The sequence below is a fragment of the Dromiciops gliroides genome, chromosome 1, assembly GCF_019393635.1.
Source record: "Dromiciops gliroides isolate mDroGli1 chromosome 1, mDroGli1.pri, whole genome shotgun sequence".
NCBI lineage: Eukaryota > Metazoa > Chordata > Mammalia > Microbiotheria > Microbiotheriidae > Dromiciops > Dromiciops gliroides.
Genome location: NC_057861.1, coordinates 528,423,872 through 528,448,782, shown reverse-complemented (window position 1 = coordinate 528,448,782; position 24,911 = coordinate 528,423,872). Strand labels below are relative to the sequence as shown.

Sequence of the window (24,911 nt, the reverse complement as noted above, 5' to 3'; positions counted from 1 at the left end):
CCTGAAGCCTGAAAAGCAGGGTACATTCCTAGGAAGAAAAACAATAAGGTAGGGCAATGGTTGGGGAAGCAGGGTGTGTCTTGCTCATATGCATGGTGTGGAAACACTTAAGCTGGTACCAGACACACAAGCACAGTCATGGTGGCCTGTGGCAAGGAAACATGTGGTTTGGACATATAACAGATGCACAAAGAAAGCATGGGAAGGAGATGAAAGGCAAATGTCACTTGTAATGATAAATCGTTGGAACCAGGAGCGGTGAGCAGACTGTACTTTGGGAAGGCAAAGGGGGGAAAAGCCCCAAGACTTTCTGCAACTGCCAGGATCCATTTGTTTGTTTTCAGTGCTAATGACAGCCAGAAATGGCTAACAAGAGTGGGAAGTTCATCTTGTCTGACCAATTTGGCACCAAAACCCAGACTGAGGTTTAACTTGTTATTAGGCAATCTCTCAAAAAAGGAGGCGAGCCGGTTAGGTGAGTGATAAGTCAAAGGGGAAGAGGAGGGAATGGAGAAAAGCAATGGACAGACCTGTTAACAGAAAACATGAGAAAGTGACAGTTTCTGGAAAGAAAATGGAGAGAGTGAGATGACCAGGAAGGAGACAGAAGCAGGAAGGGGAGGGGAAGGGAGAGAGAGGACTGAACAACACACACTTGAAATCCATTTCACATATTAAAATAACATGGTTCTGTCAGAGCACCAAGCAGGCCTACAGCATGCAAAGCAGGCTAAGTGTAGGCAGACTTTCCACAGCATCTGGGTCCCCCCACGTCTGTCTTTGACTGGGCTTTCCAATTCTAGGTTGTTGGGGTTTTTTTGTGGTGGTTTTTTTTTTGGGGGGGGGGGCAATCATTTTTTATTTTGCTTGTTGGTTCTGTTTGGGTACTTTTACGTCTTCCCCTCCAAAGACGATGTTTCGGAGTAGCAAAAGCAGAGAATCCTTGACTTTGGTTTGGAGGACTGCTTTCCCATATATTATGCTACTGACTCCAGAAAGATTTTCCATCCAAAATAAGTCCCAAGCATGGGCCTGAAGCTAATGCTATGCCAAGGGAGCTAACTGGCTTGTAAAAAGAACTGTCCCTTCTCTCCCCACCTCCCATCTCCCAAGCCACTCTTCTTCTACTCAACAGGCATCTGGAGAAATTTAGTTCAGTTATATGGAAAGGCAACACCAAAATGTTGCCCAAATGTCAAACACCTCCTCTAATGGGAGGAAGGAGAAGAGTAGCACAGATTCAGTTGGCACTTTGCAAAGAAGTCCGGTAAATGGTATTCATGAGTTTTAGCCTCCCCCTCTGCCCCACACCATTAAGTACTATATGCAATTTTTTTTTTCCTTTTGCCTAATTAAAGTCACTCCCTTACCAATTATCACTGCTACAATAACCTGGGCATTCAAACTTATCCATCAAACTTTGGATTACTGGGCCTCAAGCTCTCATCCCAATTTGGGTCTTTATGGTCATCTCCCTCACCAACTCCTTAAAAACAAGAGCAGATCTGTATAAGGAAGATGTGAAGCTTCCTACACAGGATACTCCCAAGTGTACTGAGAGAACTGAGGGAGGCCCAGAACTTGGGAGGAAAACTTCTTTCTCTGGGGATCTTTGGAAATTAGTAAATTCTTTCTGGAATCTTTAGCATGAGAACCAACTAAGCAGGGTTTGCAAATAGCAAGAAACATTCCTATAGAAAAACCCAAAGGGAGGGATGCTGTATTTTTTGTTTTCTTTTCTTTTAAACCCAATAAGTGGAAAAAAAAAAAGGAAAATAAATAAAAAGATACTTAAGTTTTATCAAATGGGGGCAAACACCAAAAAAGCCGGAGGTTTTATAGACGACAGAAAGAAAAGGTATTTTGCCTACCTACATAATAATGTGCAAGGTTCAGGTTCATGGTTAGGGACCCCTCGCTGAGCAGGGTCTGCCCTACTCCCAGCCTTCCCTTTGCTTCTTTAGTGCAGCGTGAGAGCAAATGCAAGAGACCGATACAGACATTCAAAGCATCATGGATAGGGGTCAAGGGTGAAGGGATGGTCAAGCAGCTGCAAGGAGAAAGCGAGCACGCTAGAAAAGCTTAAGTTATTAATTGTTTTAGTATCAGGGAAAGTCATTAGAAACCCTATTACCCAAATATCCCTTAAAAGAAACTTCAGGGGAAAAAAAACGGTTCATTTGCAGGGAAATAAATAAATAAATAAACATTCATAAAAAGAGTAATCCCCCCCCCCCCACCTCCAACCCCCCAGGATCCCCAGTGCCTTTCCCCACTAAGAGATCCCACTGGAAGACCAGATGCATTTTCCCATTAGTACTGTACCCAACCCCCACCCTGCCCAAGTCTAATGGGGATAGGAGGCACATTTGAAAAAAATACACTCTTGGCCAGTTGGCTTTCTCCTAAGGAATCAGGAGAAATTTCATATTTGTATATGAAGTCCAAGTTGGGGAAAAACTTAAAAAGTTAGAAGCATTGGCTTCACTCAGAAAAAAAAAAAAAAGAGGAGGGAGGGCCTACAGGACAAGGGACAAACACCCAAAGTTGCAGGGACACATGGGGATGCAGAATTGAATGGAAAACAAACCAGATTCTTCCATGGAAACACTAGAGCATGGGCCCTTTAAATTAAGGCCTACTACTGTGTGTGTGTGTGTGTGTGTGTGTGTAGGCTGGTGGGAGATTGGTTGAGTCACAGAGCTAGGAAGGGCTGGTTCTCTTCTTGGTCACACAGATTTCTCTCTTTCTCTGATACAACATTGGTATCAGAAGGTCATTTCAAAGGAATTCAACCAGAATGGGACACTTTGCTATGGATTAATGGTCATCAAAAATGGGAGAGTTGCCAATTTGGAAAGGAGAGGAAGTAGGAAGCTAGGCCCAGAAGGGGTAGGTAGGGATGGAGCACAAACACCACTGCCTAAGAATTTTCAAATTTTGTTCCCCATGTCCAAATTTGGTGGGTCAAACCTCCCTCTGAATGCTTTCAGCTAAGCTGTACTATAATAGCTTTATTTGTCATGGGGGTGTAGGGTGGGGCCACTTCATTTCCAAATTCCACAGAACCATTCTGATGACCCATCTCCGTTATTCTCACTTAATGAGTGAGCCCTTAAAAAGGAACTTCCTTGTATCTTTTAAGAAGGTCTTCAGAGATCTTTCCTTCCCAGTCATAGCTGGAAGTTAATACTGAGATGGACCCCAGGCACCAAAGATCCTGGCCAAGGAAGTCAGTGGAGTGTAGAGTTTCCCAAAGACTCTCATTTACTTCATTTACTTCCACTTCTTTGAACATTTTTTATTGAAACAAATGGAGAATCTGAGAAATTTACAACCGAGACTTCCCCCAAAAATGTTGTTTGGAAAACCGTATAAAAGTTCTTAGAGCCTAGAGGGACCTCAGCAAACACATGGACCAGCCCCTGCATTTCATATGGGAAGATGAGGTCCAGAGAGTAGAAATAATTTGTCCAGGGGTCATAAAAAGCAAGTGAGTGACAAGGCCAAGACTAGGACTCAAGTCTCATTGTCCAGTGCCATGACACCGTGCGACCTGCCCAACAAAATATTCCCAATGCTATTACCTTTTTCAAAAAAAGTAACAACAAAATGTTTAAAATGACAAATACTTTACACCCCCATTTCTGGCTTTGTCACCCTTCAAAGTGGAAATGTTTTCGTACTAGTGTTTCCAAATATTCTTTAACCACTGTTGAATGATAACAGAGATTAAGAAAATAAATTAAAAAAATAAAATAAGCAGCTTAAAAAAAAGAGCAGGGATGATGATGGTGATAATAGAACAATTAATTTTAATCCTGAAAAATGAAATGAATGCCAATCGCTACCAGGGATATTTGAATAATAGAGAGAGCGTCAGACTGCATTAATACAATTTCTACTTGTTTTGGAGTTGTGAGGAGGTTGGGGGGAGGGTAGAACAAATGAAGGGAAGCGTCAACCTAATCACCTAATAAGAGACACAGCAAGAGAGACAAGGCACACTGGTTTAGTTAAAAATGAACTCGATATGTTTAATAAAGCTTGGTATACCAAATCGCAGTACAAACATCAAGTCACACGCCCACACAACAGTATTCCATTTACAAAAAGTTCCTCTGGAAGCCTCTATAAGGCCCATGCCAAAAACAAAACAAAACCAAAAACCATGGTGACAGTGGTCAGGAAAGAAGTCAAGGAACTGGAAGGGGAGGAGGGGGGGTTGGGAGGGAATGGAGAAAGGTGAAGACTAAAAACCAGTCCATATAAAAGCTCTAAAAGAGCCAGCCAATAATATTATCACAATGATACAAATACAAAATAAAATAAAATAAAAAATTATACTGATAAAGCAGGCTACGCTGCCAAGAACAAAGATGGCTGCCCTTCCTTCAGCCATCCAAGATGGCCAACCTTGGTAATGCCATCTCTCTCTCTCTCTCTCTCTCTCTGTCTCTCTCTCGCTCTCACTCTCTCTCTCTCCTCTCTTTCTTTTTCTCTCTCTCCCCCCCTCCCTCCCTTTCTCTCTTTCTCTATAAAACATGGAAGGTATTTTTGTGTTTTTAGCTAGTAACCTTGATCAAACGAGTCCTCCGAAGAGTCACTGAAGGAAGACCTAGCCTCGGCTTCTCGGAGTAGCAAACCAAACGATTGCTTTCTGCTTGTGGCCTGCTTAGCTTTGAGAGTTCTGGTGGCAGACACGCCCCTCTTGGGTGGTTTGACACCTCCAGCCGACTTGCTGCTCTTTTTGGCCACTACGCTGTAGAGACTGGGAGGTCTCGTTTTGGAGCTGGATGGAGACTGTGAAGGCCACTCATCCCTCAAGGATTCATCATCTTCCTCTGAGTCCGTATTCTGAGCAGTCAAAGTAGTTTTTAATAGAGATTAAGTCAAATCATTTTGGGGGTTTCATTTCCTTTAGTTAGTTAGTTAGTTATGTTTAGGTGGGTGTGTGAAACAACAGTGCTCCTAAGAGGAGAGGCTGAAACTCTTGGCTGGGACTAGAGAGAGATAATGTGTTAAACTTCCCCCATGCTAGCTCGTTTGGCCAGCATATTTATAACCTGATTTCTACCATAGTCCTAGGCTCCCCTCACTAGACTCCCCACTTGACCTGACCTCCAAAGTCCTGCCAGCCATGTGACTGATCTTGGTGAAACTTGGACCCGGGCCATTTCCTAGGTTGTGATTGCCAACAATAACAACACCATCCAACTGGGCTTCCTACTTAATTTCTTCCCTTTATGGCCAATGAAGAGGAAAAAACATTTCAACAACTGAAAATTTGCTGTCCAAGAAACGGGGCTCTTCCAGGAAAACTTCTTATCTTCCATCCTCCTGTGAAATGTTATCCGATGCAGAGACTCCTTTCTGGTAAAGGGAGAAAGTTTTGTTCAGCTCTGTCCCAAGTGCAAAAGTCTCTGAATGTGGAAAACACTCAAAATTTTGTTGAAGCCCAATCCAGTTTAAGAATTCTAATGAACAAAGGCCCTACACGGACAACTGTAATCTCCACAAAATGGAAAGCTCTTAATGCCTTATTCCTCTCCTCCTCCTAGTACCTCAAGGCCTACTCTATATTCCAAAAGAAAAAGGCCCTGAAGAGACAGAAACACAAAATTCCTGTGTTGTCTCAGAGACTCATGAGCTTAGAGTTTACTTCCTCATACTCCACAATTCCACATTCCCAAATATGACTGAGGTCCAGAAAACAGAAAATGACTGAACTTTTAGGTCCTTTCCCCTGTCTCAAGAATCCATGTCCTTTGTTCCTACATGATAATAGAATTCTAAGAATAAAAAAAACTACAGGGGTCATCTCATCTAACCCTCCCTTATATCTGATAAGTACCATATCTTTGCCAAGTAAGATAAATATCCATTTCTCCCTCCTCCATTTGTACTCATATTTTCCTATCGTTGCAAAAATGTTCCCTAATCAGTGAGATCCCACAGGAGTTTATTCTGCTGTTCCGGCTCAAAGAAAAAAAGGCTTTTGCAAATCTAACCCAAATCTTCCTTACTGAAAAATTTAAACCCATTTTCTCTAGCTCCAAAATAGGGAATATATGGTCAGCATTTTAAAACCACCTTGCAATCTCCCCTTCTTTCTGACTAAATAATAGCAATTCCTCAACTTATCTCATAGACACCATTTTTCTTCCCTTGTACTCATTTTTTAGGGGGGTTGAGATCTTCAGTGGACCCTTTCTGAATCTCTTCTATGTGCAAGCCCACCACCCAGCCGAGAAGAAAAAATAAATAGCTCTCCTATCAGAGGAAGAGCTGTTAAGAATAGAGCATCTCATCAAAATTGTTTGGGACAGTCCCTTTTGGCATTCTAGCACCAAATCAGCTGAGAACAGCTCATGCCCGTACCACATCTTTGAGAACTGAGTGTCAAAGTTCAGTTCAGACTAGCATCCCTCCCCAGAACTTGTCTCTTTCTGCTGACATAGAAAATTCTTTTGTGATAGGGTTTGTTCTGATCAGATTGGATTCTTAATCTAAAGCGGGGTCAGTCAACAGCACAGAAAATCAAAATAAAATATCTCACATCCCCTAGGTCCTGCTAATGAGAGAATGCTGGATTGGATGATAGAGGAACCAATGCTCAATACCAACCAGGCATAATAACAGAAATTGAACAACTTCCAATTGATTACTACAAGCAGATTCCACCTGTGTATTAGCACAAACATACCCTCTTCTGTGGGCAAGGGGTAAGACTCTTAGTGCAACCAGGCCACAATCAATTAATCAGTATTATATCATGAAGACGATTTTTCCCTAAGGCAACTTTACTAAATGAGGGACTGGTTTAAGAGTCTCTCATTGGGGGCAGCTGGGTGGCGCAGTGGATAGAGCACTGACCTTGGAGTCGGGAGTACCTGAGTTCAAATCCAGCCTCAGACACTCAACACTTACTAGCTGTGTGACCCTGGGCAAGTCACTTAACCCCAATTGCCTCATAAAAAAAAAAAAAAAGAGTCTCTCATTGACCATGGGATGTGTCTAGGCATAAGCCATATGAGATCTGCTCAGGTCACACCCTGGAGAGATATGGAGTGAGAGACTGCTAGGTCACTGGAAACACAGATGAAAGGTTTGATTGAATGTTTAAGAAAATATGTTTGGGCTTTTTTTTTTTGTCCAGACAGTGACAGTGAAAAGTCCAACCACTAGACACACAATTGCCCCTAATTCTTCTGAAATTGCTAAATAAGAAACCATTTCTGAAACCCTGCTGTGGAAGCTAACATGACACTAGGGGCCAGATAACCAAGCAATTTGCAAAATAAATAAATAAAATCAGTGGGCCCCAAGAATGGGCCAATAGGTATCACCCCAAACTCTCATCTTTAGGGCTAGAAGAAACTGTAGTCTGAGTGCGACCTTAGATCTCTATTCCACAGCTGCTTAGTCACTACTATAGAGAGTAAGAAACATCATCCCTTCAGGTAGTCTACCGTTATTTACTTGGAGGTCATGTGCTGTTTCTGTGGATGTCAGAGAGACTCAAACACCACCACGGGAATCAAAAAGTCTTGAAACAAGAGACATGGCTGGGGGTCCCTTAAGCTCCATTTTACACATGGTAGGGGTAAGGATACATAATGCAGATGTGCCTCAAACACAGCAATTGTGTTTCACAAAGTGTGTCATATCAACTCACATTTTAAATGTACCAGGGGAGCTTCATGATTTAAAGGAATCACACAGCATATTTCTTGAGTACTCGCTTGAGAAAGCTAAGCATCCCTCTGTAGTAATTATGGCCTTGTCCCCCACCAAATTATGTGATGTTGTTAAGTCTGGATTTATGTATGTTATGTTAATTTCCTGAAATGGAGGCCTACCTCTATGTATACGGAGCAGGTCATTGCTTCCCTAAATCTTATCCCCCTATCGCCCTCACCAATTTCCTTCAGTCTTACTCTGAACACCACCAGGCCTCCAAACAGGGTGGTGGCTACACCACATAGGAGCCCACTGCACCTCGTCAAAGATAATTCCAAGTTCTATGCCAGTAGCCCTAATTCTACTAAATACGCTAGCACGGAGAACATTCTACCTAAGACCAGCTAGCTTAGGCATGGAGATCACTCATAAAAACAAACCCTACCCTGCCATCAAAAAGAATCCTCCAGATTACCAAACAGCTGCACTAACCACCCAGAAAGAGGAAGATCACACAGTATATGAGTATCAGCTATTTCATAAAAGCAGTATATGAACCACGCAAAAAAACCACTCTGAACCCAGCAACCAAATACATCCCCAAGGAGAGGTGGCCTGGTGGAGATGACAGGGGAATAGAATCCATGTCTGCTCTTCTATGACATGGGAAAGGCACATTTGAACACCTTTTTCCAAGAAATACATGAGGTAGAGAGAGAGAGAGAGAAAGAAAGAATAGAGACGAACACAGAGGAAGAGCAATGAGAGAAACCTCTCTCCCTCCCTGCCCTGACAGGATGTGCAACAGACAGGTTACTTACTATAGGAGTAGCTGCTCATTTCCGATATCACAGGTGAGTTGGGAAACTTTCAGTTGACCTTTGACCTTTAGCCCCCACCTCCATCTTCATTTTGGCAGCGATTTTATTTTTACCTTCTTTAGAGGGTTTTAGGGATAGGCTCAGGCCCTTGGTCAGGGCTTTTTCTCTTCCTTGCTCAGCAGAGTGTCATGGGGAGCTAAGTACCTGGTGCTAAACCCACTTACTTTTCTGCTTCCCCCCCCAGAACTGTCTGAAAACTTGTAGGGTGACTTCAGTTTGTCTTGCTTGGTGAGGGAACAGGGCCTTATCCAGCTTAGTTGCCACTGCTCCTGTCACTGGCCACCTTCTTCTTCTTGATCTTTAAGCTGAAGGAGAAGTTATGGGTCACACATTAAGATACAGATTATTGGGGGGGCCCTGGCACAGCCTTTTCAGTTTAGGAGTCCAAGCTGCACAATCTGGAAAAGGAGTCTCTCTTAGGGGAGGAGACTACCTCTGCTGGGCTGCAGTGGGGTGGGCAGTAAGGACCCTCAGCTGGAAGTATAAGAACCATATAGAGGAAGAAAAGAACAAACACACATGATATATTCTGTCATGGAATTCAACAGATAGCAGGTCAATCCAGTTACCCCTGACCACATTAATCAATGCTTTAGATCACTACACACAATGTCCAGTTGACAGCAGAAACTACCACAATATGGAGGCTGATGACGAATGCATCACGCTGAGGCAGAGCCAAAAAAAAAAAAAAACTTAAAAAGAAAATCCAATCAATCACATTCTAGTTTCCACTTTATTGTTAAAGCTATCTGTTTTAAATGAGATATTCTGTCTTGATTAAGGTCATTGATGTCTATAAGTCATAACTGTAATTATGTAAACTACATTTTTTTTTTCATATGCCTGAATCCCATAGGAGGAAATAGGCTTAAGTCTCGTCTGTTAAAATTTATAATGAGGGTTTATGGTATTACTTAAATAACAAATAATGAAAAAATAAAAATAAACAGAACCTCAATCATGAATTTGTTCATTGTTCTTCCTTACTAACAACAGAAGCAGACCTATACAACTATATTCTCATTTAGAGTTGACCCAAGTCATACCTCCTACAAAGGATTTTATGTAGGAAGGATAAAGTAAGATGTGACTTGGGGTAGAAGGGCTCTAAGGGAGATGATTCTAAGCATCATGAGGGTAAGAAAATCAAGGTTAGCTCTATCTTGATTCTACTGTAGAGTTCACAAAGTAAATTACAATGGAATCAAATGTGTCTTCTCTTAGATTTGGAGAATGATAAAGACAGTCAACTGAACATTCATTTACTAGCAATATACAAAATTACCCTTGGATATGAATGTCAAGCCTGAGTGGGGAAAAGGAGGCAGTAGGTTGTTCTGAAGGGAGACAGGATAATAAATAATAGCTAGTTAATGTTTTGTTATATAATGCTCCAAGATAATTAATCTCATTTGAGCCTCACAATCACCCTCAAAGGTAGGTGCTATTATTATCCCCTCCATTTTATAGATGATGGAAATGGAGGCATTCAAAGGTTAAGTACTTGCCCAAGAGCACACAGTTAATAAGTGTCTGAGGCCAAATTTGAAACTCGAGTTTCTCTCACTCCAGGCCCAGACCCTCTTTCTACTATGTTACCCTGCCAATCTCTTCTCTTAGCCTTCCATCTGGTGGATATTGTACAAGGCCATACATATTCTACAATACTAATGTTCCCAGACATGTCAATCATTGGCCCAATGTTCTATTCACCATCTTCTCCTTCCAGTCCAAAACACACCCTCCCCGGGCCACCATTTCCCTCCTCACTATAATCTTCCCTTATTAGAATATAAACTCTTTGTGGGCAGAGACTGTTTTTTTGGATATCTATAGCCCCAGCTTACTTAGCACTAGAGGACGTACCCATAATTAATAAATGCTTTTTCAACCATTGTTCATTCATTAAATTCTTGGATGACTAACCTCATTCGAATAGCCCGATGTGGCCTCATGCTCATCCCAGTTCTGGTGTCTCCCCTTGGTTTTCCCAATTCCACTGTCTACATCCTCCTCATCCTCAGGGATTGACCCTTTGTGTCTCTTCCGCAATTCCCTTCTCCATTTCAGAGTCTTCCGACAGCAGCAAAGACTTGCTCAACCTGCAACCCAGATGCACTATTGGTGATTAGCTCAGTGATTAGCTATCCCATTTCTCAGCCCCCAGAGTCAGCCAGCATTAACTACTACTTAATGTCGGCAGAGGAATCTCCCTTTGGGGTCAAAGAGCATTTGGTCCCTGAGAGGAGGAAGCGTTTAAGTTCCCCTGAAGGTGCTTGGTATTGAAGCACTCTTATGAGCACTGAGGTGAGAACCGGTCCGAGCTTTTAGGGCTCATCAATTTTGAATTTGAAAGGGACCTTAGAGATTATTTGTTCATCCTCCTGTATATACCCTATCTCTTAGGAGAGGACCACTAGAGATTCTATGTTGGGTGTACTCTAGGCAAAGCACTAGGGTTTGCATGAGGAATTTCAGAATATTCTACCAGGAAGAATAAGAATTCAAGAAGTACACAGAGAAGAAATTTGACTTCTGCACCATGTCAACTAACTATGCCAGGCATTCACGCTCAGGCCTACACACACACACACACACACCACACACACACACTCACTTTCACATTTCACCTCCTCTTTAACAAATGTGCTATGATTGAGTGGTTTTTATAATATTCAATAGAATCCTCAAGGATCCAAGCAAAGTAGGACAGAGAGAGCCAAAAAGTGTCTGCACAAGGAAAACACCATTCCTTTCTGCTCATCTGCCTGAGTGACGAGAAGTAGAAGGAAGGACTTTGTCTGCATTTAGTCAAAATTTTGGGGAAAAATGTATTTCCCGAAACTCCTATAAAGTCACTGTAGACATCGACAAACTATTTCCCCTTCCTCATTCTCTGCTGGTTATTAACAATAAATTTTCGCCTCTATCCGTCCAGCACTTTGCCTCCAGGGATGTAGTGGTTACCCAGGAATGTTCTAGTAGGGCCCAGTTCGGGAAGGGGGGAGAAGGCAACAGGAGGCCAATCTACTTCTTTATAGATAAACCGAACCATCCCTCTATCCATCTTTCCTCTTGCCGTGCTTTTTCCACAAGAACCACAACAAACCATACAGCCCCACTTCTGCATGGAAATGATACATAGGTCAACCTCATTTACAACTGTCTCTCAGATTAATCAGTAGGCAGTTTCTATAGACCTCAACAGACAAGTAGGGAAGACTCTAGCTAACCATCACACCCCATAACTTGATCCTGTGAGCCGCCTGCCGTAAATTCCAGCTTAGGCCCCCTCCTTATTCTCTCATGGGGACAGCCGAGAGAATGGCCCTTAACATCCAGAGAAAGCTTATCTCCTCACAATCTCCCAATTCTCCCTTCCCCTCACTCAGCCCCATGGGAAGTCACTAGCTTGCCGGCGCTTGGATGCTCCTGTGCTAAGTAGAAGACCATCACACAAACCCAGTCACGTTCGAACAGTCAGCACTACCCAAAGATGCCTGGGGCCTCTCCGGCCAACAAGAGCCCAGGAGCAATGTATCAGATGTGCAGAAAACAAGCCAAAGCTGGGGGAGGGTTGGCCCGCAGGAGGAGATGGAGGGAGCAGACTTGCTGGATGTTGGACGCTGGGGCCAATCGGGAAGACCAGGCTTGTGAGGAGAAGGAGTGTATTGAGTGGAGGTCCGTGACCCAGGCAGGAGGGGCCAAGCTGCGAGTCAGAGAGTTGCTGATAGTCAGGAGAACCATCCCAATGCAGGGAGGGCCTGGTGGAGGGCTCCTGGGCTCTGCCTTTCCCTCCACAGTAAAGAGGAGCATGGAGAAGAGGAGCTAGTTCCAGAAGCAGAGGAAGTGGATGTGGCAGGTTTGGCCCCTCAGATTGGTAAAGCACTTGAGTTAAGCACAAAAATTCTGCTGGGCTCATTCCTCCCACTTTAGTGGTGAGGCGAATGCTGAAGAGCTGTGTCCATCTTCCTACCTGTCATCACCTCAATTTAGCAGCCTAGAAATCTGCCCATCACTCACTCTTTCTTGCCCAATCACCCTTCTCTGTACGGGAGCATACACACACACTAATGGAGCTGTGCTTCTATGCCAGCCTGAGCCCTATGACCCCCAAGGTCACCCCAAGGACACCACACCACCCACGCAGGCCACCTTGCCTGGGGGAGACACCTCTATCGGCTACCAGGACACGATAAAAGGACCCCAACGTGCCTACTGCTAACACATGCTGTCTATTGGCAACCACCATCCAGGAACACTGACACCCGGCAGCCATGACACCACACCAACATCCCCAATGAGGCACCAGGTGCTCCTAACCCTCTAAGCACATGCTCCTCCCCCTCCACAGGGCACACTGTGCAGCTGCCCTGCCACTGCCCCCGGCCCAAGATGCCAGTCTTACTTTCCGCTCTTGCCGTCACTCTTCCCTTTTTCCAGAGGAGGAGACAGAGAACGCGATCCATGCTTCCGTTTCCGCGGCCTTCCAGGGCCTCTTCGTGCCAAGCTTCTACTTTTCTCTTCACGTTTTTCCCTTTAAAAGAACCACAGCTTCGCTGTTAACCAGGGGAGACACAACACATGCACACTGCATACACACACACACACACTCTCTCTCTCTCTCTCTCTCTCTCTCTCTCTCTCTCTCTCTCTCTCTCTCTCACACACACACACACACACACACACACACATGTGCACGCCTACACCACCTGCTACTGCCAAAGCACTAAGTTTTGAACGACCACAAGAACCAAGACAAGATGGTTTCCTAACAACCAGAGAAAGTATCAGTTTCAGGTGCCTTCCTCCTACCCTCAAGCCAGACGCAGAGGCCTGTCCATGAAACAGCCTCTGACCTGGGATGGAGAAAAGCCGCCAAGGGAGGATGGGGGACAGGGTAGGGAGAGGAAAATGGGATGGAGGTGATGAGGGTGGGAGGCGACCAGTACTTACTCAGGAGTCTCTGCGCCTCTGTAGCTTCACCCAACTCCCGTTGTTTCTCTTTGTACCCGTCGCTGCAGCGTCAGCCAGCCTCACTCCTATAGTCTAGCTCCATCGCATCCATATTCTCAATGGCGGACTTGATAGAGTACATCTTTTGGCACGCATGTGTGGAAAGAAAAAAGAGAAGAGAGGGAGTCCTCAGAGTCTGTCTTCAAGGTCACGAGACTTGACCCTTTCCTGTCTCCCTCCAAGGGAGCACTGACTAGATGGTTTTCTTGGCTAGACAACGTACCCCATGGTCATAAAGACTTAAATGTTCATTTAGTGAAAGACCTACTAGTTAGGGACCAGAGCTAGCAATCCTGTTCTGAATGGAAGGAAACCTAAAATTCTGCCCTTATGAAGAGAAAAAATGAGAGGCACATTACACGGTTCATCCTTTTTCTGCATCCAGCTATACTTCTTATTAGGGTTGAGTTCCCGAGCAGCCTGATAGTCTTCAAAGGGTCCATGAATGGATTGGAGAGCACTTCCATCAACATATGGGTGCTGGCAGCTGCAAGCTCCAAGGGTGGGTCGCACAGGACAGCTCTCTGGACCTGATGGAGGGAAGAAAAATCTGACTTAGTCCTGGACTAAAACCAACTGTTTATAATAAAACCATTACAATTAATTGGGGGTTTTTGCATGTTTAAGCTTGCTTTCCATTATTATTCAGTTTGGTCTGGACCAAGGATTTGCTAGTTTAAGTAACTCTCTCAATGCTATTCTGCAGCAAGAAGTTAAATGACTTGACTAGGGTCACCACAATATGTTATCAGAAGCAGGGCAGATAGGTGGCACAGTGGATAAAGCACCAGCCCTGGAGTCAGGAGGACCTGAGTTCAAATCCAGATGCAGATACTTGACACTTACTAGCTGTGTGACCCTGGGCAAGTCATTTAACCCTCATTGCCCCACAAAAAGGGGGGGAGAAAAATGAAGCAGGCTCTGAAGCAGCTTTCTATCCAGCTACTCCCTATGCCTCTCTCACAGCTAGTTGGTAGTACTCATATATGCTCTATGATGTCCAGTGTATTGTTCGTTCCCTCATACCTGATTGCACTTTTTTTAACCCTCTGAAGTATCTGGAAAGTAAGTGACTTGCTCTACGGATCTGCTCACTGAGAGAGCAAATTAGAAACCCAAAGGTCAAATTAAGCTGAATTCTCTACTGGGTTCTAGGATGGTCATGAAAACCATTGGAGGCACAAAAAGCTAGGGAGTGATAGACCTCACTTATCATTGGTGTTTTATGAGGTGCTTATGCTTTGTAGCACTTTTACTTTATTCGAGCACTTTTACTCTGACTTCGTCTTTTCCATCCTCATACAATTTCTCTAGGATCAAGAGAATAGTTGTTTATTAGGCTCCCACATTACAGAGAAACGAGAACTGAGTCAGGGTTGGCAAATCACTTGCTTATTAATGTCCAGGCAGTATGTCAAATTGAGGAGAGGAAAGAGGAAGGGAGAGAAGTTGGAACAAAAAAATTTTTTATGAAAAAAATATGGCAGAAAACTAGGTATAGACCAACATCTCACACATATATACTGAAATAATGTCATAATGAGTACCTGATTTAAAAAAATTAGTAAATGATTTACACATAAAGGGGGATTCCATAAGCAAAGGAGAGCTTGTAATAGTTTGTCAGATTTAGGGACAAAAGATAATTTAGGACCATGGTAGATATAGAGAGTGATATCAAAATGTAAAATAGACAATTTTGAGTTATCTAGTTTTTGTAAAAATAAATGATATATTAAAAATTTAAACTGGAGAAAAAAAATATTATTTTAAAAACAATAACAACACCCAGGCAGATTCACAGCAGAGGCCAGGCTGAGAATCGACTCTGGCCTGGAGACCAAAGCCAGTCACTGTTTAAAGCCCCGCTGTTATTATTGGCTTGGTTCGGAGTGAACAGCAGTTCAGAGTGAACGGCATTTAGAAGGAAGGACTACAGGTCCCCCTCATAAGGCTGCAAGATGCCACAGGGAGGAATCAGGACTTGTATGGCCTGAGAGAGGAAGTGGGGCTCTAGGGAGAGCATGATCTTTGTCTGAGAGTCTGTGCTGAGACACTGAGCTGGGATTCTTTTTGTGCTGACCTAAACAGAGCACCACAAAAAATCCACATGTTATTATGCACTTTCTGATGGTGAGGACAACACTGGAAAGCAGAGGAGAATCTGGGAGTCACTGTGATAAAGTAGATAAGGCCTTGGGAGACCTGGGTTCTGGTCCCAGTTCCGCCACTAACCTGCTGTGTGACACTCATAGAGTCATATATGCCCTCGGGGTTTCTCCGTCCTTGGGTCAGAGGAGTGGCTGTAGTGAGGGGGTTTCTTTACTTATGGTCCAGGAATTGGGGGGTTTGTAGTATTTTAGTACTTTTTAGTATTTTATTTTAGTAAATGCTAACTGTACTAGTAATAATAATCAATAATAAATATTTCAACTATTTAATTATTTAATTTTGATGTTTTAATTATATTAAATAGATTTTTGTAAATATTTCATATTTTAGTATCAGAGTCCCAATAACTTTATTAGTAACAATAATTTTCATTACTATTTTATAGTAATGATCATTTTATTCATAATAATTTCAGTAAATATTTAGTTTTTATTAGTAGCTATTCAGTATCCCAATAATTTTATCAGTAATAATAATTTTAATAATTCTAATTATTTACTTTTAATAGTAATGAGAATTTTAGTACATATTTAGTATTAGTAGCTGTTCAGTGTCCCAAAAGTCTTTAATGCAGTTTTAAGCCCCAAGAGCCATCCATAAACACTGCACTAAAGACTTTTGGAATAACCTGTATTTCCATGGAACTAGCTTTCTTTATAATCCTGTGTATTTGATCTTATGCATTAAAGAAAACTATTTGAGAAGGGGCCTGGGACTGCCAAAGGGATCTGTAACCCCAAGATAGTTAAGGGCCTATGGACTAGAGGATCTCTATGAATTTGATAATAGCTGGGGCGGGGTCGGGGAATGCAAAGGAATATATTTAAAGTCATAGGAAGTTAAGGATTTAGGCATAAAATTGAAAGGGCAGTTTCAACAAAAAAAAAAGTGAAATACTTAAAGAATCATAGACTAGAGGAGATCTTACAAGTCATCTAGTCTTAATGCCCTCATCTTATGATGAACATATTAAGGGCCAGAAAGATTAAAAGTGGCATTCTAGGGGCAGCTAGGTAGTGCAGTGGATAAAACACCTGCCCTGGATTCAGGAGGACCTGAGTTCAAATTCGACCTCAGGACACTTGACACTTACTAGCTGTGTGACCCTGGGCAAGGTCACTTCACTCCCATTGCCCCCCCCCCAAAAAAAAGTGGTATGCCCACACACCACAAAGAAATCCATTGCTGGCACAGCTGGGATCCTATTCATCTAAGGGGGTCGGCCAGCTGCTTTAGCCAACCCAGTGACCACCTAGACTATTTCCAAGCCTGGGACACTGAAGAGCCCTGGCTTTTAAAAAAATATGAACCCACACCAAAAGTATCATTCCCTTTTTTTCCCCAACTCACTTTCAACTTCCTGTTTCTCTTCTCCAGTTCTAACTCAGCGATCCTCACTCAACAGAGTGATGCCTTGTAAGAAGCTCTGCTCCAGAGACAGGCTCTCGGCTACCCTCCAGGTTCACCAGGGCTTGGTTGACACTGCCGGTGTTCAGCAGGGGTAGGCCTGAGGGAGTTCTGTGGCAGCCACCAACGCATTCATACCGGCCAATGGGTCATCAGGTTTGATGTCCAGAGTGGGGAGTTGGCAGGGCACGGCTTCCTCTGGGTACTGGGGGCTGGCTGGCACTGGCCCTGCCTCCTCTGCTGGCAAGCCAAAGAAGTCTTGTCCGCTGGGACCAGAGTCCCTCTCCTGCATTTCCACGCTGGGTGGAGGTGTGCCCTGCTTTTCACTGGGCTCCTCTGGAAGTTCCGCTTGTGGGAGGTCTTCCTCATCTTTATCTAGTTGGCCTTCATACTCCATGTGCATGGAGCAGGCCTCTGGCCCAGTGCTTGCCTCATCCTGAGTCCTGAGCTTCAACTTCAGGTGGGCAAGACCCAACCTGGTACTCTGGCGGGCAGTCCTGAATCTCCTCTAGCTCTTGCTCCATTGGACCTAATGATTCGCCCGGCTGTGACAGATGACTACAGTTGTCTGGGCTCTGGGCTGGCCTGGCTGCTGGGGACAGGGGACTGGGTGCGCTCCAAGTTTGGCTCAGGGAGCTCCTCCTGGCTCTCTTCCATTTCCTCCACCTCCGCCTTCACCCTCTCCTCCAAGGGCTCTTCTTCAGGGCTGGCCTGCAGGGTCTCTACTATCTTGGATGAGGGCAAATGAAGGGGCTTATCCTCCGGGGACAACTCCATGTGTTCGGTCCCTCAGCAGGTAATGGCACATCAGGGGCTAACCCATCTGCATCAGAAGCTGCTGTGGGTTGGAGGAGATACGGGTAATGTCTCCCAAAAGAAGTGGGAAGGGACTGGAATGAATATCTTGGAGGAATCTCTGCCAAAGACATAGGGAGATACTCTTAGATACTGTAGTGGAAATCCAGATATTTTCTTCCTCTCTGTGTCTTAGAATGAAAGCTTTTCTTGGCAGGAACCACTGCCCCTGTCTCTAGTATGGTATCTAGCACAATTCACACCATTTATAAACATGAAACAATAATGAACAGCTAACAACCTGAGTCTTAACCCCTTATCCATCATCCATCAAGGGATGATAACAACACCCTGTCTTCTACTTATTTTGTATTCCTTCCCCTCGGCCCCCTACCCCCCACAAAAAAAATTGTGCACTGCTGGTATTATGATGACTACTTGTTAATTCATTTGGAAATTTTTACTCATCTCTGAACCTTCTCTATTCCCTTCTACCAGAAAGAGTTTCCCCCAAAATACCAAAATTAGGTTGTTGCAGTGTCACATTCCCTGACCAACCCAAGGACTGAAATATTCTGGGGTTCTGCTACCCACTTCAGAGTGTGGAAAATTTAGGGATAAGAATGCATGATTTCTGGTACTTGATGGGGACTGGATTGAAAGGTGGGCTGGGAGAAGAACAGATTGTGGGCTGCAGAAGGTTTGAGATTGTAGCCAAAACCCAACTTCATTGTAGGGGTGGCTACTTGATATGAAGAAGATTTCGGGTCACTTTCTAGGTTACAGTCCCAAAGAAGGGGAAAATGATATGGTTCGTGAATCTCTTACCTGGAAACAAAGTTTGTAATGGGCTGGGAGGCTTCTTTCTCTAATTCCAAGTCTTTCTTCTCTATGTCTTCTGGAACTTCCTCTTTGGGGGGATAGCGGGGGTTGGAGGTGGGGAGGCAGGAGGAGGGCTAGAAGGGTGAGAACTAGGGGTGGCAGGGTAGGAGTAAGCTGGTGGCTTGGGTGTCTCCTCCAATTTCTGGATCACCTTAGCTTTGAGCACTGTCACAGGTGAGGCACGAGGGGATAAGGGCGGTGGCTTACAGCCTTGCTGTAGGACGTGGAAGTGCTGGGTGAGAGGACGGGGGGCTTCCGGTGGATAAGTCCTGAACCGGAGGAGGGGAGACCCTGTTTACTACTCTCCAGGCTCCGCTTGGAGACCTTCTCTTCCATCTCTGCTCGCTGTTCGTTGACCTTAACCTTTCCTGTTTGAGGAAAAAAACAAAATACACAATAGAATTAGCTCTTCTGAGGGGACTAGAAGTCACTTGTGTCTATACTCTTGACACCTATATACCAGCAAGTACTGAAAAGGTAGAACTCAGCTCGATCCCACCAAAAGGATACCCTCTGGGCAGGAGGCCATGCTTCAGATATACCCAGGGCATGTAAAGAGCAGTGTACATGTACACAGATAACCTTCATGTAAAGTCAGCACACCACCTGGTCAGAGTCGAAAAAGTACCCTGAGGAGGTCTGTGCTGTCTTCTAGCCCAAGCTCAGCCTCTTCTCTGGGGCTGTGATGTAACTGTTCTGTTAGGACGTGTAATAAGCACAACTGTTCCAGTCAGGGAACAGCCAAGACCAATTCCCCGTTCAAGGAGAAGGTCATCGGGTTAAGCCAGTTCTTCTTTCAAGCTGTCCCTCTAACAATCAGGAACAATCTTTCTAGGAACCTGCAGATCATCTGGCAGGGCATTCCCTACCCGCTACCATGAAATCTAATCCTATATTATGGCCACAAGTTGGACCAGTGTAGAATGTCCCCATGAGGTCAGGGGAGGGAGAATCAATGGGACAGGGAAAGAGGAACCAGTTGCTGAATTTCTACTAACTACCTTCTACTCTCCTTAAGAAACATGATGGAGGGGCAGCTAGATGGCGTAGTGGATAGAGCACTGGCCCTGGATTCAGGAGTACCTGAGTTCAAATCTGACCTCAGAAACTTGACACTTACTAGCTGTGTGACCCTGGGCAAGTCACTTAACCTCCACTGCCCCTGTGAGAAAATAATGGGATTTGGCAGATACTCAAAGGCTCATCTGGAGATTAATCTAACTGATTGAATTAAGTGAGAGTGATTGACTGCTGATAGCCCACTTCAAGTTAACTAGATTGTACTCACACCTGGCTGGCCCTTAAGGAGGTATTGTTCTCAGAAGCTAAGGACCTTTGAACTCAACTGGAGACCACCTTCAGGTCCAGTGAACCATGGATTTGGATGATACCTACCAATCAACTTGAAGCAGCGTGTAAGACCACCTCTGCTCCAGACCTATAAAAGCTTCCACACTCGGTTTGAGAGGAGTTCGTGGTCCCCAACTGTGATGTTTAAAATCTAAATGTGTTGTCTAAAAAAATCTAATGCATGGTCACCTTAAATTAGAAGCTTTAAGCATCAGTCTTTGGAGCATTAAGCATTTACTAAAGCATACCAGGTATTCACATGGAGTTCAGAAAGTTAAGAAAAGGCCTATCTAGCCTAGAGTTCCAGCCTGGTCAGGTTCTTCCTCAAGTTCTCTACCATGAGCCTGCTTCAAACACAAACTGCCCTCAAACTGAGTGTGGAACTTTTTATAGGTCTGGAGCAGAGGCGGTCCTTACACGCTGCTTCAAGTTGATTGGTAGGTATCATCCAAATCCATTGGTCACTGGACCTGAAGGTGGTCTCCAGTTGTAGTTCAAAGTCCTTAGCTTCTGAGAACAATACCTCCTTAAGGGCCAGCCAGGTGTGAGTACAATCTAGTTAACTTGAAGTGGGCTATCAGCAGTCAATCACTCTCACTTAATTCAATCAGTTTAGATTAATCTCCAGGTGGGCCTTTTGAGTATCTGCCAAATCCCACTATTTTCTCACACCTTGCCAAAAAAAAAGTCATGTTGACCATCTGAGTTTCCCAAAAAAAAACCTCATTGTGAACCTATCATCCATAACTTTATCTAAACGTTTTTGGATCACATTTCTATTTTCAGCATGTTTAGTCTCCCTGGGTGAAGTAATTCTTCACTTATATAATTCTCTAGTTTTTGTTTGTTTGTTTGTTTGTTTTTTAGGCAATTGGGGTTAAGTGACTTGTCCAGGGTCACACAGCTAGTAAGTGTTAAGTGTCTGAGGCCGGATTTGAACTCAGGTACTCCTGACTCCAGGGCAGGTGCTCTATCCACTGCTCCACCTAGCTTCCCTCTAATTCTCTATAGTATAGACACTATAAATGTATCATTCAGACCTCATATATACTAGAACATCTGACAGTTCTGGAACTGGACTCACTTGAAAAGGGGTCCATTAATTTGGGAGGCAGAGCCTGGTAGGAGGACACCTCCTTAGGCTCAGAGTCTGAATGTCCCTGGGAGAAGGGAACAAGAGTCTGGAGGTTCTGCTTGGTCCCTGGTCCTGGCCCTGACCCTGACCCTCAAGATGCTAAGGAAGACAGAGCCTTGCAGCTAGACCTCTCTTAGGTCCTCCTTGGACTTTTATCTGCCCTTGGCAGAGGAAGCAAGAATTTGGAGGCTCTCTCTTGCCCTTCAGAGTAGCCACTTCTACTCTAAACCAACCAATGGCAACTTCTGGCAACACATGACAGATAGCATATTGATCACATGCTACCAGCAGCCCCACCCCACTATCACCTCTAGACACTTCCAGGAGCTGCCGATAGCCCCATGACAAATGGTGGCTGGGGAAGTATGTATTCTTTCCGACCCAACTGGAAATGTAAGGGTTCAGTACCCTCTCCCTCTCTGACCCTGTAGGGCATGCCAGAAGGAAAAGGGGCATGACCTATATAAGGCCACCAATTCATTCTCTACACATGAGCTCTAAAGCAAAGGAAACTCAAATGTAATGTCTGGGCACATAAATGGAACTATCTTAAGTCCCAAAGGGCATGGCACCAGAACTTGTCCAAGTGGATTGGTGCTCTGCCCGAAAATGTAGCCCTCTCCTCAACCACACATCCACCTGCTTTAAAAGTCTAAATTAAGTCATTTTTTTTGGTGGGGCAATGGGGTTAAGTGACTTGCCCAGGGTCACACAGCTAGAAAGTGTCAAGTGTCTGAGGCTAGATTTGAACTCAGGTACTCCTGAATCCAGGGCTGGTGCTTTATCCACTGCACCACCTAGCTGCTCCTACAAGTCTAAATTAAACAAAGCATTTAACTGGAGAAAGTATTGGTGGGAGGAAGGGAAGGAGAGACACCAGGTTCCATCCATAAAATGTCAAGAGAGGGTTTAGAGACCTCTCAGCACTTTAGGAAAAAGAGTAAAACCTCTATGAGTCTTCTCCTGTGGCTAGTGTGCCCCCATGAGGGACACAAGTGTTTCACACGATCACCCTTCAAAGTCTGAACTGGACTGTGTCTGATTTATGAACGGCCACAGGGAATACTGTCAAGGAATAGTTCTTGAGAGGCAGCAGCCGCTGAGCCCTGGGGGATGAGTTTTATTCAGACAGGATTCTGTCTGGCACAGGCTTGCCCCACTACCCCCCAACAGGGTTTGGGTCCAAGGCAGGATATGTCCATGTGAAATCCTTACCACCAGCTGGGCACTCCTCTGCAGCTCCATGGCGTGCGCAGCTTGCTGCTGCAAGATGTACAACTCGTGTTGCCGTAGCAACTGCTGGTGAGACAGCAGCTGGAGCTGATGAGCGGGTTGGAGGGAGCTTCGGGTTGGGGGGTACATTGCGGGCCACAGAGGGGGAGCCCGCTCCATCAACTCAGCTGAAACAAACACAAACATGCACAAACGGAGGGCAAAGTCAGACTCAGTCAAACCGCTAAGGCCACCATCTAGCAGACCATCAAAAAGAAGGGGAGCTCAGTCCACAGCTTTCTTTATAGTCTCCCCCAAGGCCTGGGTTTAGGACAAAGCTAAGAGTTAACATACAGTTGAGGTCTTTACATTGTTTCCAACCCTAAAGGGCTAAAGTCCCCATAGTCTTTCCTGGACCCATATCATTCACTTTCTCTCCATCCCTGATGGTGATCACAGTGATAATTATATGGTGATACTTCACTTATTTGGCACCACTGGAAGTGAGATATTTTCTCATTAATCAACTTTTTAAAAAATAATAAACATTTTTATTTAAAGTTTTGAGTTTCAAATTCTATCCCTCCTTCCCTCCCTCCTTTTCCTCCTCCCTGAGGCAGTAAGCAATCAGATATAGGTTATATATGTGTAATTATGTAAAACAAGATCATATTAGTCATTTTGTATAAGAAAATTTGAATAAAAAAAGGGAAGTGAAAAACAGCATGCTTCTATCTGTGTTCAATCAATATTAGTTCTTTCTTTGGAGGTGGACAGTATGCTTTATCATTAGTCCTTTGGGACTGCCTTGGATCACTGTATGGTTGAGAATAATTAAGTCATTTACAATTCTTCATCAAAGAATATTGATGCCAGTGTGTACAATGTTCTCCTGATTCTGTTCACTTCACTATACATCAGTTCATACAAGTCTTTCTAGGCCTTTCTGAAATCATCCTGCTTGTCATTTCTTATAGCACAATAATATTCCATCACCATCATATACCATAGCTTGTTTAGCCATTCCCCAATTGATGGGCATTCCTTTGATTTCCAATTCTTAGTGTGACGTTTAAAATTTAATGTGTGGTTGCCTTAAATTTAGAAGCTTTAGCACCAGTCATTCGGCCTTAAGCATTTATTAAAGCATACCAGGTATTCACGCAGAGTTCAGAAAGTTAAGAAAAGGCCTATCTAACCTAGAGTTCCAGCGCGATCTGGTTCTTCCTCAAGTCCTCCCCCAGGAGCCTGCTTCAAACACAAACTGCCCTCAAACCGAGTGTGGAAACTTTTTATAGGTCTGGAGCAGAGTCGGTCCTTACATACTGCTTCAAGTTTATTGGTAGACCTCATCCAAATCCATTGGTTCTCTGGACTTGAAGGCAGTCTCAAGTTGAGTTCAAAGTCCTTAGCTTCTGAGAACAATACCTCCTTAAGGGCCAGCCAGCTGTGGTTACAATCTAATTAACTTGAAGCAGGCTAATCAGCAAAGTCATTCACTCTCACTTAATTCAATCAGTTTAGATTAATCTCCAGGTGGGCCTTTGAGTATCTGCCAAATCCCATTATTTTCTCACATTAGCCACCACAGAAAGAGCTGCTCTAAATATTTTTGTACTAATAGGTCTTTTTCTCTCTTTTTGGGATGTCTTTGGGATACAAACCTAGCAGTGGCATTGCTGCATTAAAGGGTATGCACAGTTTTATAGCCCTCTGGGCATAGAAATGAACGTTTTTGAAAGATTAATCTCTCCATCTGAATTCTCATATGGACATATTACTTTGAATTATATTTGCCCAGTTCTCCTACTTTGTAGGGCCCTGGGGGGCATAAGCTGAGTCAATTAAATTTAACATAACAAAAACTTAACTGAGGACCTACTATGTGCCCATCATAGACAAAAATGAAACAGCCCCTCTGGGAGCTTACTGGGGCTCTACAAAGTACCCAAAGAAAAGAAAATGGAAAATAAATGCAGGAAAGAGACAATGAGAATAACTGGGGGGATAATCAAGAAAGGCTTGGCAAAGGAGAGACAAGTCAGCTGAACCCTGAAGGAAGCTAGAGTTTCTAAGAGGCAGACAGGAAGAGGGTGTGCATATCAGGAATGGGAGAGAACAAAAGTGCAAAGATTATTGGGAGGGTCAAGTTCAAGGAACAGGTAGAGGGGCCATTTTGGCCAAAGGTGTGAAGGTGGGCAATTTAAAATAAGTCAGCAAAGGTAAGTAGAAGCACATGAGAGGCTTTAAATGCCGGGCCAAGGAGTTCTGGTGACTATGTCCTGGTAGGCAGTTGGTGATGTTGACTACAGCTGAGAAAAGAGATTAGGACTGGAGACCTAGATTTGATTATGCTAATTATCTTGATATTCCTC

The 24,911-nt window shown here is 44.0% G+C and overlaps 1 protein-coding gene across 1 annotated transcript in view; it reads right to left on the bottom strand.

The window, feature by feature from the left end:
- The window catches only part of TNRC18 (trinucleotide repeat containing 18), a 162,402-nt gene that overhangs the window by 39,126 nt on the left and 98,365 nt on the right, over window positions 1-24,911 (bottom strand). The window contains 28 exon segments of the mRNA XM_043983817.1: window positions 4,578-4,857; window positions 8,494-8,544; window positions 8,546-8,578; window positions 8,580-8,662; window positions 8,665-8,800; window positions 8,802-8,829; window positions 8,831-8,862; window positions 9,033-9,038; window positions 10,494-10,619; window positions 10,621-10,669; window positions 12,976-13,121; window positions 13,524-13,553; window positions 13,555-13,665; window positions 13,938-13,999; window positions 14,002-14,081; window positions 14,083-14,113; window positions 17,106-17,208; window positions 17,210-17,253; window positions 17,256-17,607; window positions 17,609-17,779; window positions 17,781-17,944; window positions 17,947-18,078; window positions 18,786-18,810; window positions 18,812-18,879; window positions 18,882-19,043; window positions 19,046-19,202; window positions 20,607-20,612; window positions 22,540-22,724. Coding sequence (XP_043839752.1) covers window positions 4,578-4,857; window positions 8,494-8,544; window positions 8,546-8,578; window positions 8,580-8,662; window positions 8,665-8,800; window positions 8,802-8,829; window positions 8,831-8,862; window positions 9,033-9,038; window positions 10,494-10,619; window positions 10,621-10,669; window positions 12,976-13,121; window positions 13,524-13,553; window positions 13,555-13,665; window positions 13,938-13,999; window positions 14,002-14,081; window positions 14,083-14,113; window positions 17,106-17,208; window positions 17,210-17,253; window positions 17,256-17,607; window positions 17,609-17,779; window positions 17,781-17,944; window positions 17,947-18,078; window positions 18,786-18,810; window positions 18,812-18,879; window positions 18,882-19,043; window positions 19,046-19,202; window positions 20,607-20,612; window positions 22,540-22,724 — 2,853 coding nt within the window.